Below are 11,751 nucleotides of genomic sequence, written 5' to 3' on the forward strand. Positions count from 1 at the left end.
CTCAGAAAAGTGAATAGCAAAGGTAGGATTACCACATAGAGCCGCCCGACTGCAAAGAGCCTGCTCTCCCAGCCTCTACGTTTCCCGTTAGCATTTGAGGGCACACCTTCCTTCTGTGCTGATGTGACTGATTGATGTCTAAACTGAGGAGCCTCACAGGACACCAGCTGGCAGAGATAAGGCATCCTTGGTAGTCCAAGATAAGGACTCCCAAAGCCATCTGTACATCCCACGGTGTGTCAGTGATGCTTGGATCTGTCTCTCTAGCATGAACTGTGTGACCCACTTATCTTCCTTCTGATGACATGGGAGAATCAAAGGGCAAAGAAGAGAGAATAAAAGTGACTTCCAGAGACAGGGGCACAAGCGCTGCCCCATTTCCCTTAGGATTCCTCCCGCAGGGCTGGTGGAGCAGCGCAGGCAGCCACCACGGCCAAGCTGAGAGCCAACCTGGCTTCCACCCCAACGTCATCCTCCCTCCTCCCACCTCTTTGCCTTAACCCAAGAAAATTATGGTAATTCCTTCTCTTTCACTTACTTTGGGAAAAGGAAGAATGCAGGACTTGCATAGCTTAGCAGAGCCTTCAGAGTAAAGTCTAAATTAGTGAGTCAGGGCGGCCAGACCCTGCATGCCCACCTCTTCAGCCCCATCTCCCCCAGTGCACCCTGGGTAGCGCAAGAACCAGCCTGAGCCCCTCTCCCAGGGCACCTTGGGGAACTCTCGGCCATCCTTGGGATGCAGCCTGGACGTGTCCTCCAGAAAGCCTTCTCTGAGCACACCCTAGCAGTGCGTGTTCCCACAGCCCACCAGCAGACACACAGGCATAGTCATACCCCTACCACGTGCTCCCACACCCACCCACGCTGCCTGGCATCGGGTTCACTGCATGCCATTGTGCCCTCCCCTCCAAGCCCCATGACAGGAAGAACTGTATCTGGTCCCTATACTCCCAACACGGAGCACGGTCCCAGAACCCAGTAAAAACCCTTGAGGAAGGGAAGGACAAATGGAGGGAAGGACAAATGGAGGGAAGGCTGGGCTCAGACTCTCAGCCTGAAGCCCAACCTTCCCAGGGCTGGCATGCGCCTCCGGCCCTGGTACGGTTCCCCACAGTCAAAGCTGCCAGGGAAGAAAAGGGTGAGGCCTGAGGAAAAGCAGGCTGGGGGGAATGTTCGTTCTCTTCTTGAGAAAACTCAAGCCTCAGGGCCCCAGTGACAAAGGTCAGAGCCATGGCTTTGGCACGTCTGCAGTGCCCAGTGGGGCCGTGAGGATGAGTCAGCTTCTAGTGCTCACTGCACAGATGGCCTGGGGTCTGGAGGTCAGGGGCCTGCCCAAGGGGGTCCCCAGAACAGCTGCCCCCAACTTGCATGTACTGGGCTCACTGGGGGCAGGAAATTCCATGTTGTAATGGCTGGATTTCTTCCCTTCATTCCTGATCCATGACTAGGTGGTGAACTGGCCATTAAAGAAACCATTTAGGCAGATTTCAGGAACATCTGACTGGGCTCCAACTGGGCAGGAAGAGGAAAATATAACAGGACACAGAGCTCAGGACTGCACCATCTCGCCTTCACTTCCATCGCCAGCCAGACTTACGAAAGGAAGTAAAAATGTTTAAATGCCCCCTCTCCTGTCAACTGTTGTCACCAGTGCTGGATGGAGCTGGGTTCACCACTTAAAAGGACACATTTCAAAGCTCATCTCAGTGGCTGCAGCCATGTTATCAAGCTGAACACATGTTGATCTGAGTAGATTAGAAAAATTGTTCCCAGTGTCTGGGGAGCCAGTGCTTTTAAACAAGTGCTTTTCAAAGAATGAGCCATGAAGAAGCACTTTGCCTACATGTAGCCCATGAACCTGAAAACAAATAAAAGTAAAATCAGCAACCAACTCAGCAACTCTGAGCAGCAAACGAGAGAATCTGGCTGGTGCTTGTTAGAGATATGGTTATAAAAGCTGCTATTCCATTTATCTTTCATTTCCTGCACGGCTAATGGGAGGAGGAATCAAAAATCATCTTTGCACTGGGTTTGCACATTTTTTATTGATGTATACTTGATTTACAATATCGTGCTAGTTTCGGGTGTCCAGCTTAGTGATTCAGTCATTTTTTTCCTGATTATATTCCATTATAGGTTATTACAAGATATTGAATATAAATCTCTGCATTGGTACATTTTTTTAATCAACTAGGAAAAAAATCACATTCTCCTTCATAATTTACTTTCTTTTTCCAAGAACAGATTAAATTTTTTTGGAAATTTAAACTCACTCTTTCCATTCGCAAGAGAATTGTATTACTCTTGCATTCGATATGTTCAATCTCAGTTTAGCTTCGAGTTGAGACTTTATTTCATTTCCAGCCCTATAAAGAGTGGCTGGTACCCTCTATTACTTCTCACTTTCGGACATAATTGCTTGGCGAGGCAGGAAGCCTGCTGGGTAAATCAAACTCTCTTACTTTTCACTCTCCATGCACCCTTCAGGTATGAGAGACTAACTCTGTACAATATCTCCTTCTGCAACTAAGGTTCAAATTGTAATGAATTCACTGAGCAACAGCACAGAGATATTTCATAAGAATAGTTTTTAAATAAATGTTAAGCCTTTCTCATTTCATTATTGGCTCTGTCTTATAGACTATAAAACAGGCAAGTGGGAGGAGGATGTAGTTCAGTGGTAGAGTGCGTGCTTAGCATACACAAAGTCCTGGGTTCAATCCCCAGTATCTTCATTAAATACATAAATACAAATACATAATAATATATTTTATATATACATATATATACCTAGTTACCTCCTCCCAAAAAAGAATTTTAAAATCTTTCTAAAATTTTGAAAAACAGGCAAATGGGTTAATATTCTTTGTTTTCAGTGTTTAACATTCCAATGACAAATAAAAGCCAAACGATTTCTAAGGAAGCTGCTTCCATGATCCTATATCCCAAAAGGCGGCTCAAACCAAACAAAAGAAAATAATCTAACCAAGAAAGAGTCTGGCATCCTTTTCCTTCAGAAGCATGGTATCACAGGAGCTAATGAGGACCGATGAACAGCTTGCAGAGTGCCCCAGTGGCACCAAGTGTTCACCTTGGTTGAGAAATTTGGACTTGACTCAGCCCACCTGCTCTCACTGCAGCCCAAGGTTGCCTTTCATTTGGAAATCACGCTGTCAAGTTGGTTTGGAATATACTCGGGTGAGGCATATGCTTGTCCCTGCTGCCGAGGGAGATGCTGGCATGGAGAAACGCGAAGTCTCCTGATTGAAGCTTGCATTTATAGACTTTCTTCTCTTCTCCTCTAGTTACTGTGACAGTGGGAGGCAAGCAACACTTGCTTGGACTGTATGACACCGCAGGACAGGTACACTTTTATTTTCTTGACTCATTAAGGGTTTGGGAGGGGGGAGAATGATCCTTTGGCTGAGCATATGGGGACTAATGTACAGGTATTACCTCCGCTGATCGCTTGTGACAAATTTACTGTGTACCGAAGTGGCGACCAAAGTATTTTTAATATCTTAAAAATATGTATAAGTACAAAGAACTAAATCACTGCGTGACTCAAGGTGTTGACAGGCAAATAATGATTCATTTACTGATTGATGACTATCAATAACCAATATCACATTTGGGCCAGAGTTCCAAATTCTACCCATACCAATTCCAGATCCAGGATTACTGAGTCAATTTTACAAACTTTAGTTTCACCCATTGTTTCTGTTGAAGCTATAGCCTTTGCTCACTCTTTATCTGAATTGCCTAATGAGCTGTGGAAAGGTACAAAAAGATACAGTGGATGGGGACTGAGGAGCAGGAAGGAGATGGATTAAGTGTTAGAAGGAAGAAAAGCCAAGATCCTGGATTTTTTCCCAAAGTGAGGGTCAACTCTTGAAGAAACTGGGGTTGACTCTAAATTCTCTAAGATTCTTGAAATATTCTCACTCCGTCAGAAATGTTTCTTCAAGTTGAAGGGCCTGGCCAACCAATAATGTAAGGCAATGGACTGGGACCCTCAATGCTTAATCAGTTGGCACACACTCTACTTGGGTGAAAATGCTACCTTATCTTTTCTCCCTCGCACCCCATAGTGCACTTTTTTCCACTGCACTACAAAGTTTCTGATGTTACAAGTTCATGGGCTGGAGGGGACGTGGTTAAGCACTTGATGGCTGTGGCCTGATTTCTTTGACAGAGCTTTTGTGACCAGACATCCTGGGTCATTTATTTAGGTCAAAATCAGCGGGTTGTTTAGTCTGTCCAAATGCAAACGTCTTAAGTCCTTCAGAGTGAATGTTTGACCAAGTCCCACTGCGAGGTTCCTGGTAATTGTGGTTTGCATTTGTCTACGCCATTTTTCACAGTTATCTGGAGATATGTCTTTTTGCTCAGCTTGAAACCTCTATACTAGAAGACGACAATAATAAATAAAATTCTCTTTGGGATTTCTGTGTGCACTGGCAAGAACCACTGTACAAATGTCTGTGGGACTTCAAAGGCTGGTGTTGGGCAGGCCCAGGCAGTGGGGAACTTGGAAAATCTAGCACCAGACTCAAGGCTCCTAAAAGCATCCAGGTCCCCCTCTCTGGCAGACAGCGGTTCCGGCCAGCTACTCTCAGGAGCTGGGGAGTGGAGGAGGCCTCTCACATCATTACCGAGAAAGACATAAGACCAGGAAAGGATGCCTAGGTGCCCACGTGGGGAAACTGACTGGCTCCTCTGAGCTAAGGTACAGGGGCCTCAGTGCACCTCATGCTTGGTTTTCCCTCCACCAGAAAGCATCCCAGGAAAGAGGTACACTGCTCTTTGGGCTGCAGTTGCCTGTTCTCATTCAATCGTGCAGTCGTTGGGGTGTCCGCATTCATCAAGAGCTCACAGCCTGAGAGAGAGGACCTTACACCCTTCTCCCCCATAGTCACATTTTATGAATATAATCCAGTTTGAAACGTTCAAAACAGCAAGGATTATTGCCTGACTCTGAAACCTCTGTTTCCCTTGCCTCCTGAAAAAGCTCTCTGGCCCCTCGTGCCCACCCAGTCCTCCCCTCTTCTAGAGAAATCCACAGTTGTTAGCTTCTGTGCATTAATTGTCCCCAGAACAATGTTCCCCAGCTTCTATTTAATTTCAAATCCAATACAACTGCAAAAAAAAAAAAAAAAGTTCTTGTACAGTTTATTCTTCTCTGCTGCTGTCTTTTTTAGAAAAATTTTTAAAATAATACTAGTAGAGGAGTTGAGGCTCTAAGGCAGTGGGAAAAATTTCTTTAAACTCCAAATGGACCCAATCCCCTGACCCAGAAGAAAGTGATGAGCGCTGATAGAATGTCACAACAAATGGGTTATGGATACCTCTTCAACTTCACTTTCACTTCATTGCTTTCCACCAGCTACTTTGAAAGCCCGGGGGGGGGGGGGGGACAAGGTTCGCAGGGGAGCCTAAAGCATGGGGGAGAGAAATCGGAACACATCTTAAGGTTCCTTCTAGGATGAAAATTCTATGATTAGGACCTTAAAAAATGACTTCAAGAACACCTAAAACAACTGGAGTAATTAAGCAAAGCAATTTGAGGCTCGACCCAAGGGAGACCTCGCAGCAGTAAAGGACTGTTAGATGTTGGAATGCGTTTCACTGAAGGAGGACACGTGATTCATTTCCTGGAACAGTGGTTCTCAAACTTGAGCAGGGATCAGAGTCACCTGTAGGGCTTGTTCAACCCCAGCCACTGGACCCCACCCCCAGGGTTTCTGCTTCTACAGGCTGGGATGGTGCCCAAGTATTTAGGTTTCTAACAGGTTTCCCAGTGCCACTGCTGCGGGTCTGTACACCATCCTTTGAGAACCACCCTTCTAGAACCTTGTCATTCAGAGTCTGGTCCAGTGACCAGCAGCATCAGCCTCCCCAGGGGCCTTATTAGAAATGCAGAATCCCAGGCTCCATGCCCCGCCTAAGGATTCTGAAAGTGCATTTAAAGATCTCCAGGTGAGCTGTATGCACATGGAAATTTGAGGATTACTTCCTTTGAAGTCTTGGGGGTTGAAACATTGTGCCTAACATTAGGAGGAGGCAGTGGAAAACAACAGTTACTCAAGTTGATTCCTGTGGTCCTATGACTCTGCCAAGAAGGCTTTGTGACAAATTTAATTTAGAAGCATTGTCCCAAAATTTCCACTCCCAGCCTCAGGGAGGCTAATCCAGCCTCCTCAATTATAGTCTAGCAAATGCTGCTGAGGTCACGTGGCTAAGAGAGATCTATAACTAATTCAAAATTACTCATTCGGTTAGAGTTACTAACAAGAAAGAGAAGTGATCTCAAAACCAACTGATTAATCCCTAAACCACAAAAAAGAAGTAAGTCTCTGAGCCTGGCTGTATATAGTTCCAAATTGCTGTAAATAATCAGATTTTCTTACATGAGCACCCCTCGGCTTTGTCGTGAGCTAACTGTGGGTCGGAGCTGGCAAAAACAACTTCAAGAAGCACGTGTTCGTAAAGAGAAAGTGATAGGAGTTCATTATTTCTACCCTCATAGTCAGCCCTGGACAAAATCATTTGACCTGGTTCCCTCCACCTGCCCACACCGAGTTGCCCCGGGCACCAATGCAACCCCACCGGCCGCGCCTGAGACACGTTTCCAGCACTTCACAAGCCAGCCGAGCGTTTGCTAAAGACGGTTGACAATGAAGTCACATGCATACACTGCCAGCCCATGGCCGCTGAGCTCTCTCCCCAAACCCCTAAAACAAACTGATATTTGGACTTTGAGTGGAGTCCTTTGGAGACAAAGAGTCTTCAGAACTCTGGTTCTTCTATTAGGTGGAATTCCAAACATTCGGTCAGGCAATGAAGCAAGGGGCTTTTCACAGGGTGACTCTGCACGTGACCCCTCAGCCCACACTGGGGAGACAAGCAGGACAGGTCCGTAAGCCAGATCTATTTAGGTGGTGCCAACTCAGCCTGAACGGCACATGCCCCTGGCAGTGTGTTACCGAAAGTCTCTATGAAAGGGATTTCTAGAGCTCAGATCTTTGGCTTGACTACAGAGAGTCTGAGAATCGACTTTTCCACGACGTACTTGCAGGCCAGTTTGTTTAGAGGGTGTCATGAGAGACCAGCGGAGAGCAGGAAGCTGGGGTGGGGTTGCTGCCGTGAGCCTGGGCGTTTGCCTGCTGGGAAGTGACAAATCCCGAGAGGGGTCTTTCCTAGGTCAGGGCCCTGAACCAGGCATCCTCCCACCCCCACACCGGCCACCTAGAGTGGAACCGGCCCTGGTACTAAGATGCCCCCAGGAGCAATGTGGGCAAGACCCTGCTCAGATGGCAGCCTCTCCGGCCAAACTCCACATCTGGACTATCTCAAAGGCAACATGCACAAAAGTGGCAGTTAGCAGCACTGCCAGGGGGGAGTGAGAGTCTCCTGGTGTCAGGAGCCTGGCTTATCAGCAGGATAAACGCCCAAGCTCTCTGCACACAAGCCCCACTGGCTCAGGGGCTGTCTGCATGGGGGCAAGCAGAGAATGGTGTCTGTCACTGAGAAGCCACAGCAGCTCAGCTGACACCAGTGACCACAAAAGTGCAGGAGCAGGAAGGCCAACAGCTGCCCCTCTCACTCAGCCAGGGCTGCACGCCGCCACGTGTCTTCACTGGCCCTGAGTTCTGAAGCCCTTCCCCATCCCCTAAGGGCTGAAGAAAGAGACATACGACCAAGGAAGGAGGCAAGTACATCTGGGGCTCACTGATGGCAACCGAAGGTCCACTTAGAAGGACAGGAGCCTTCCCCTTTGCTATAGGCTGACCCAGTCGGGCCATCTGGAGTCCAGAATCTGATACCAATCCTCCACGGAAAGTTTGCCCAGTACTTCAGAACAAATGTTCTTCTTCAATGAGCAACTCAACCTTTCTTGCTCATATGCACCTTAATGTGGTTTTAGCGGTGTTCAAATTGGGGGATGAGGAAGAAGCTAGCCCATGTGACAAATTATTAGTAAAAGTAATCCTAGGACATGATCTTACTTCTCTCCAGATCATGAAAAATGAAGCTGTGGGAACATTGATTCAGAGGAACAATCAGAGTTCGCAAACATTTGAGTCTCACTGCTTCTCAGTTTAGAAAAAGTTCATTTCTTCTTCAGCCCTTGTATCCAATGAGGGTCAGGACACCACACCAGGACCTGGAGCTGTTGATGTGGGATGGAGGTTGGACCATTAAACACTCAAGAACTTGCTGTGTTCAAGACACTGTTCTAAATGGTCTACACACATTTTATTCTCACAGCAACCCTCCGAGGCCAGCACTATTATCAGCCTATTTTACAGATAAGAAAACTGAGGCAGAGAGAAAATACCCAAGGTCCCACAGTAGTCACAGGTGGGGCTGGGGTTTGAAGCAGGAGACTGTCTCCCCATCCCATGCTCTGAAACACTCTGCTGCACTCCCACTCTATGTGTGCCGTCCACATTTTCCAAACGAAGCCTGGCAGATATGAGTATATTTACGGGAGAATATGAAAATGAAACTCTGCTGAAAACCTGGGGTAAATGTCACTAAACCTAAGAGAACTTGGAAGCAGAATTCTATTTCCCATTTAATGTAGGTACGGGCTGCAGGGGTGCAGAGAGGGTGTGGGGAGAGACAGGGAGAGTGTTCAGTGCAAATCCCCTTGCCACTCAAAGTGTGGCTCAGTTCCAGAACCAGCAGCATTAGCACCACCTGGAAAGCAGTCAGAAATGCAAATTCTCAGACTTCATACCAGACCTGCTGCCGGATAAGAATCTGTACTTTAACAAGGTCCCCAGGTGATTCAAATATACACAAAGTCTGAGAAGGGCTGGACTCACGGTATCACTTCCTCACACCTGTGCCATCTTGATGAGGCTGTTCCAGACAGATTTGAACCCAGGTGTCTGGCCCATCTGACACTGAGGCTGTCCCTGAACTTATCTTTTTAATAATCACCCATAGCCACCCCAGAACACTAGACTAGCCTTCAAACCAAACCCTCTCCTACTTGCAATGTGAAGCCGGGTGAGAAGCACTCAAAAGCGACCCTGCCCAAATCCCTCCCTACCCTCCTCCCCAGCCCCTCCCACACTCCAGCCTCAGTCCACGTTGGCCCTTGAAAGCCCCTTCCGAGTCACACTTTGTCTTCCATTCTCAATCTCAACATTGGAAGGGACCTCAATACCAAACAGACCATGGACTCACTGCCCCTTTCCATCATCTCAACATGTGAGCATCCAACCAAGGCTCAAAACTTGCCCCATCGCAAAAAAAAAAAAAAAAAAAAAAAAAAGCCACCCAATCATCAGCTGGTACAGATTCAAGTTCCCCAGCCTCCCAGGGCCCAGCCCCGTCAGTCCCGAAAGGACACTTACTTACTATTATTCCTGAAAACCCGCCGCCATGTTTCATAGCTGCAGCCAGCGGCAAACGGGGGCTGAAGTGAGCCCGGCCAGCCCACGGGTGAAGCCTTCGTTAAAGGTACGTTTGCTCTGTACCCCCAGTTGAATCATTCAGTGTCTAGACTTCGGTTTCTAAAACTATCAGACTGGCCGACGGGCCAGGCAAGCACAGCACCTGCCGTTCTGAGACGGAGTCACCCCGGGGGCTTGCAAGGACCCGGATGGAGCGGCCCCGCCCCCAGACCCTCGGCTCCTGGGCCGCTGGGCGGGGCCTGGAACGTGCATTTCCAACCAGCTCCCAGCTTATGCCAGCGCTGCGCGTGGGGACACTCCTGTGCCAGCCGCTGCCCTAGCTGAGCCCTCAGTCCTCTCCCAGCCTTCAAACTGTATTTTCCTAACTCAGTCCAGCAACTATTGTACATTATTCTATTACCAGAGAGCAAATTAAAAGCAAGAGAAACTTCACCTGTCTCACTTTCACACAAATGGGATAGTTTCTCACATTTTCATTTTCTTTCCCCCACTGGATTGCCAATTCTTACTCACTTCGTACGGTTCATACAGCATCCTTAAATGCTGGACGCTAGACGGTCAGTGGGAAAGTAATAAACCTTTTTTAATGGAATTATACAGGAGGACTCAGGTTTAAACAGAAGAGAGATTGAGAATACACAGCCGGATAAAGGACACAGTCAGAAGTCACTCAGCTGGAGGGCGTTGGCTGCTCTACCAGGAGGGCAAATCTCAAAAAACCAAACTCCTCCGATCTCCCCACCTACAGTCAATCCAGCAACCCACCGTCTTCCTAACTTGTCCATAATGTGAGCGAATTCCTTTAAGAGTCTCTGGGTAAAGGATCAAGTGAACACGATCTTTTCAGACCACCAGTCATTTGCTTATCTAGTTGGGAGACAGTCTTACCTAGTTGTGCCATTTCTCCAAGGGTGTTTTGGTTTTGGCTTTGAGGTTTTAAACATGCAGTGTCTGCTGCCATCTGGTGGTAATTACTAGCAGGTGCAGGCCTAGAGACGGGCCTTTCTGTAGATCTATAGCTATACCATACCCCACGGTCTAACATTTCTTAGATCCTCGGGTAAAGCATGAATCCATATTCAGATTCCTGGATAACTGAGTTTTCAAGAAAATTCTTCATCTGTCACTTCAAATTCTGGGCTGAAGCAAATTGCATGGTCACAATTAAGAACTAGACCTGGATTCAGGCTAAATTCCCCATCCTGGTATCTCGCAGCTGTGACACTGGTCTGTTACCAAACTTCTCTAAACCTTAACTCCCTCTTCTGTGAAATTCGGGTGTTGGTGGTGACATCCTTTCAGTGCTAGTGGGAGGGTCCAACTAGATAGTGCATGTAGGAGCTTGAAACAGTGCCTGGCCCTTAGCAATAAGCCCTTGATACATCCTCAGCTAACAGTGATGATGATGTTAATGTAAATCAGTTATTCTCGACTCCATGCCAACCTCAGACCAATGAAGTCAGAACACCCAGATACCCAAGCCCATTCTCCAGAGATTCTGATTCCATTGGTCCCAGAGTAGTGGGGCAGGTGGGAAGAGGCAGGTCGTTGGCTACCAGGGCATCAGGATGTTTTTCAAGCTCCCTGGGTGATTCTAATGAAAACTGCTGCAGTAAATGACCCACAGAAAACCCATGTGTTCATTTGTAGGTCACTGCAGACCTGGTGTCACCCAGTCAATCGACAGCATTTATGGGATATTTGCTCTGGACAGAGTATAAGTGGGGCATGAGGGAAAAAAGCCAACACGGCCCCTACTCCACTTATGACAATCCTGGTGAGAGGTTGAAATGGTAGGGGCGTGTGGTGTCGTGGACAGTTGTAGATTATGGCCTGGGAAGGAGAGGTCCTAGTTTGTGGGCCTCATGGCTACTCTCAGAGAGAAAGGGGAAAGGCAGAGAGACCCTGGGAGAGGTTTGGTTTTCAGGGCTAGTTGTGTAAAGAGAAAGAGGTAGTGAAAAGAGATGAGCTGTCTGCTCCCACCACCCCAACCCCGCCATGAAGACACACACACACACACACACACACACACACACACACACACACACACACACACACACAGACAAGGGCACAACTCAACTGAGATACAATCAGTAGGCGTGGTCCCACCAGTTTTTCAGCCAACGTACGCAACTCCCAGTTATTTGCTTTAATAGAAATGTGGTGAACGAGCCACCACGACTGATTTTTGTCTGTATATGTCCCTGTAGTTCATTTTTTAGGATTTTAGGATTTTTCAGCATTCTTGCCATTTTGCATTGCATTTTGTTTAGGTAGCTAAAAGTCTTTGCTTAGGTTTTGATAATATTAGAAGTAGTAA

The 11,751-nt window shown here is 47.3% G+C and overlaps 1 protein-coding gene across 1 annotated transcript in view; it reads left to right on the top strand.

Annotated features, from left to right (window-relative positions):
- Positions 1 to 11,751, top strand: part of RHOJ (ras homolog family member J) — a 76,960-nt gene that overhangs the window by 51,705 nt on the left and 13,504 nt on the right. Inside the window, exon 2 of the mRNA XM_010976669.3 lies at positions 3,306 to 3,364. Within this exon, the coding sequence (XP_010974971.1) occupies positions 3,306 to 3,364 (59 nt within the window). The remainder of the gene's footprint in view (positions 1 to 3,305; positions 3,365 to 11,751) is intronic.

This window comes from Camelus dromedarius, chromosome 5 (genome assembly GCF_036321535.1).
Source record: "Camelus dromedarius isolate mCamDro1 chromosome 5, mCamDro1.pat, whole genome shotgun sequence".
In the NCBI taxonomy this organism is placed as follows: domain Eukaryota; kingdom Metazoa; phylum Chordata; class Mammalia; order Artiodactyla; family Camelidae; genus Camelus; species Camelus dromedarius.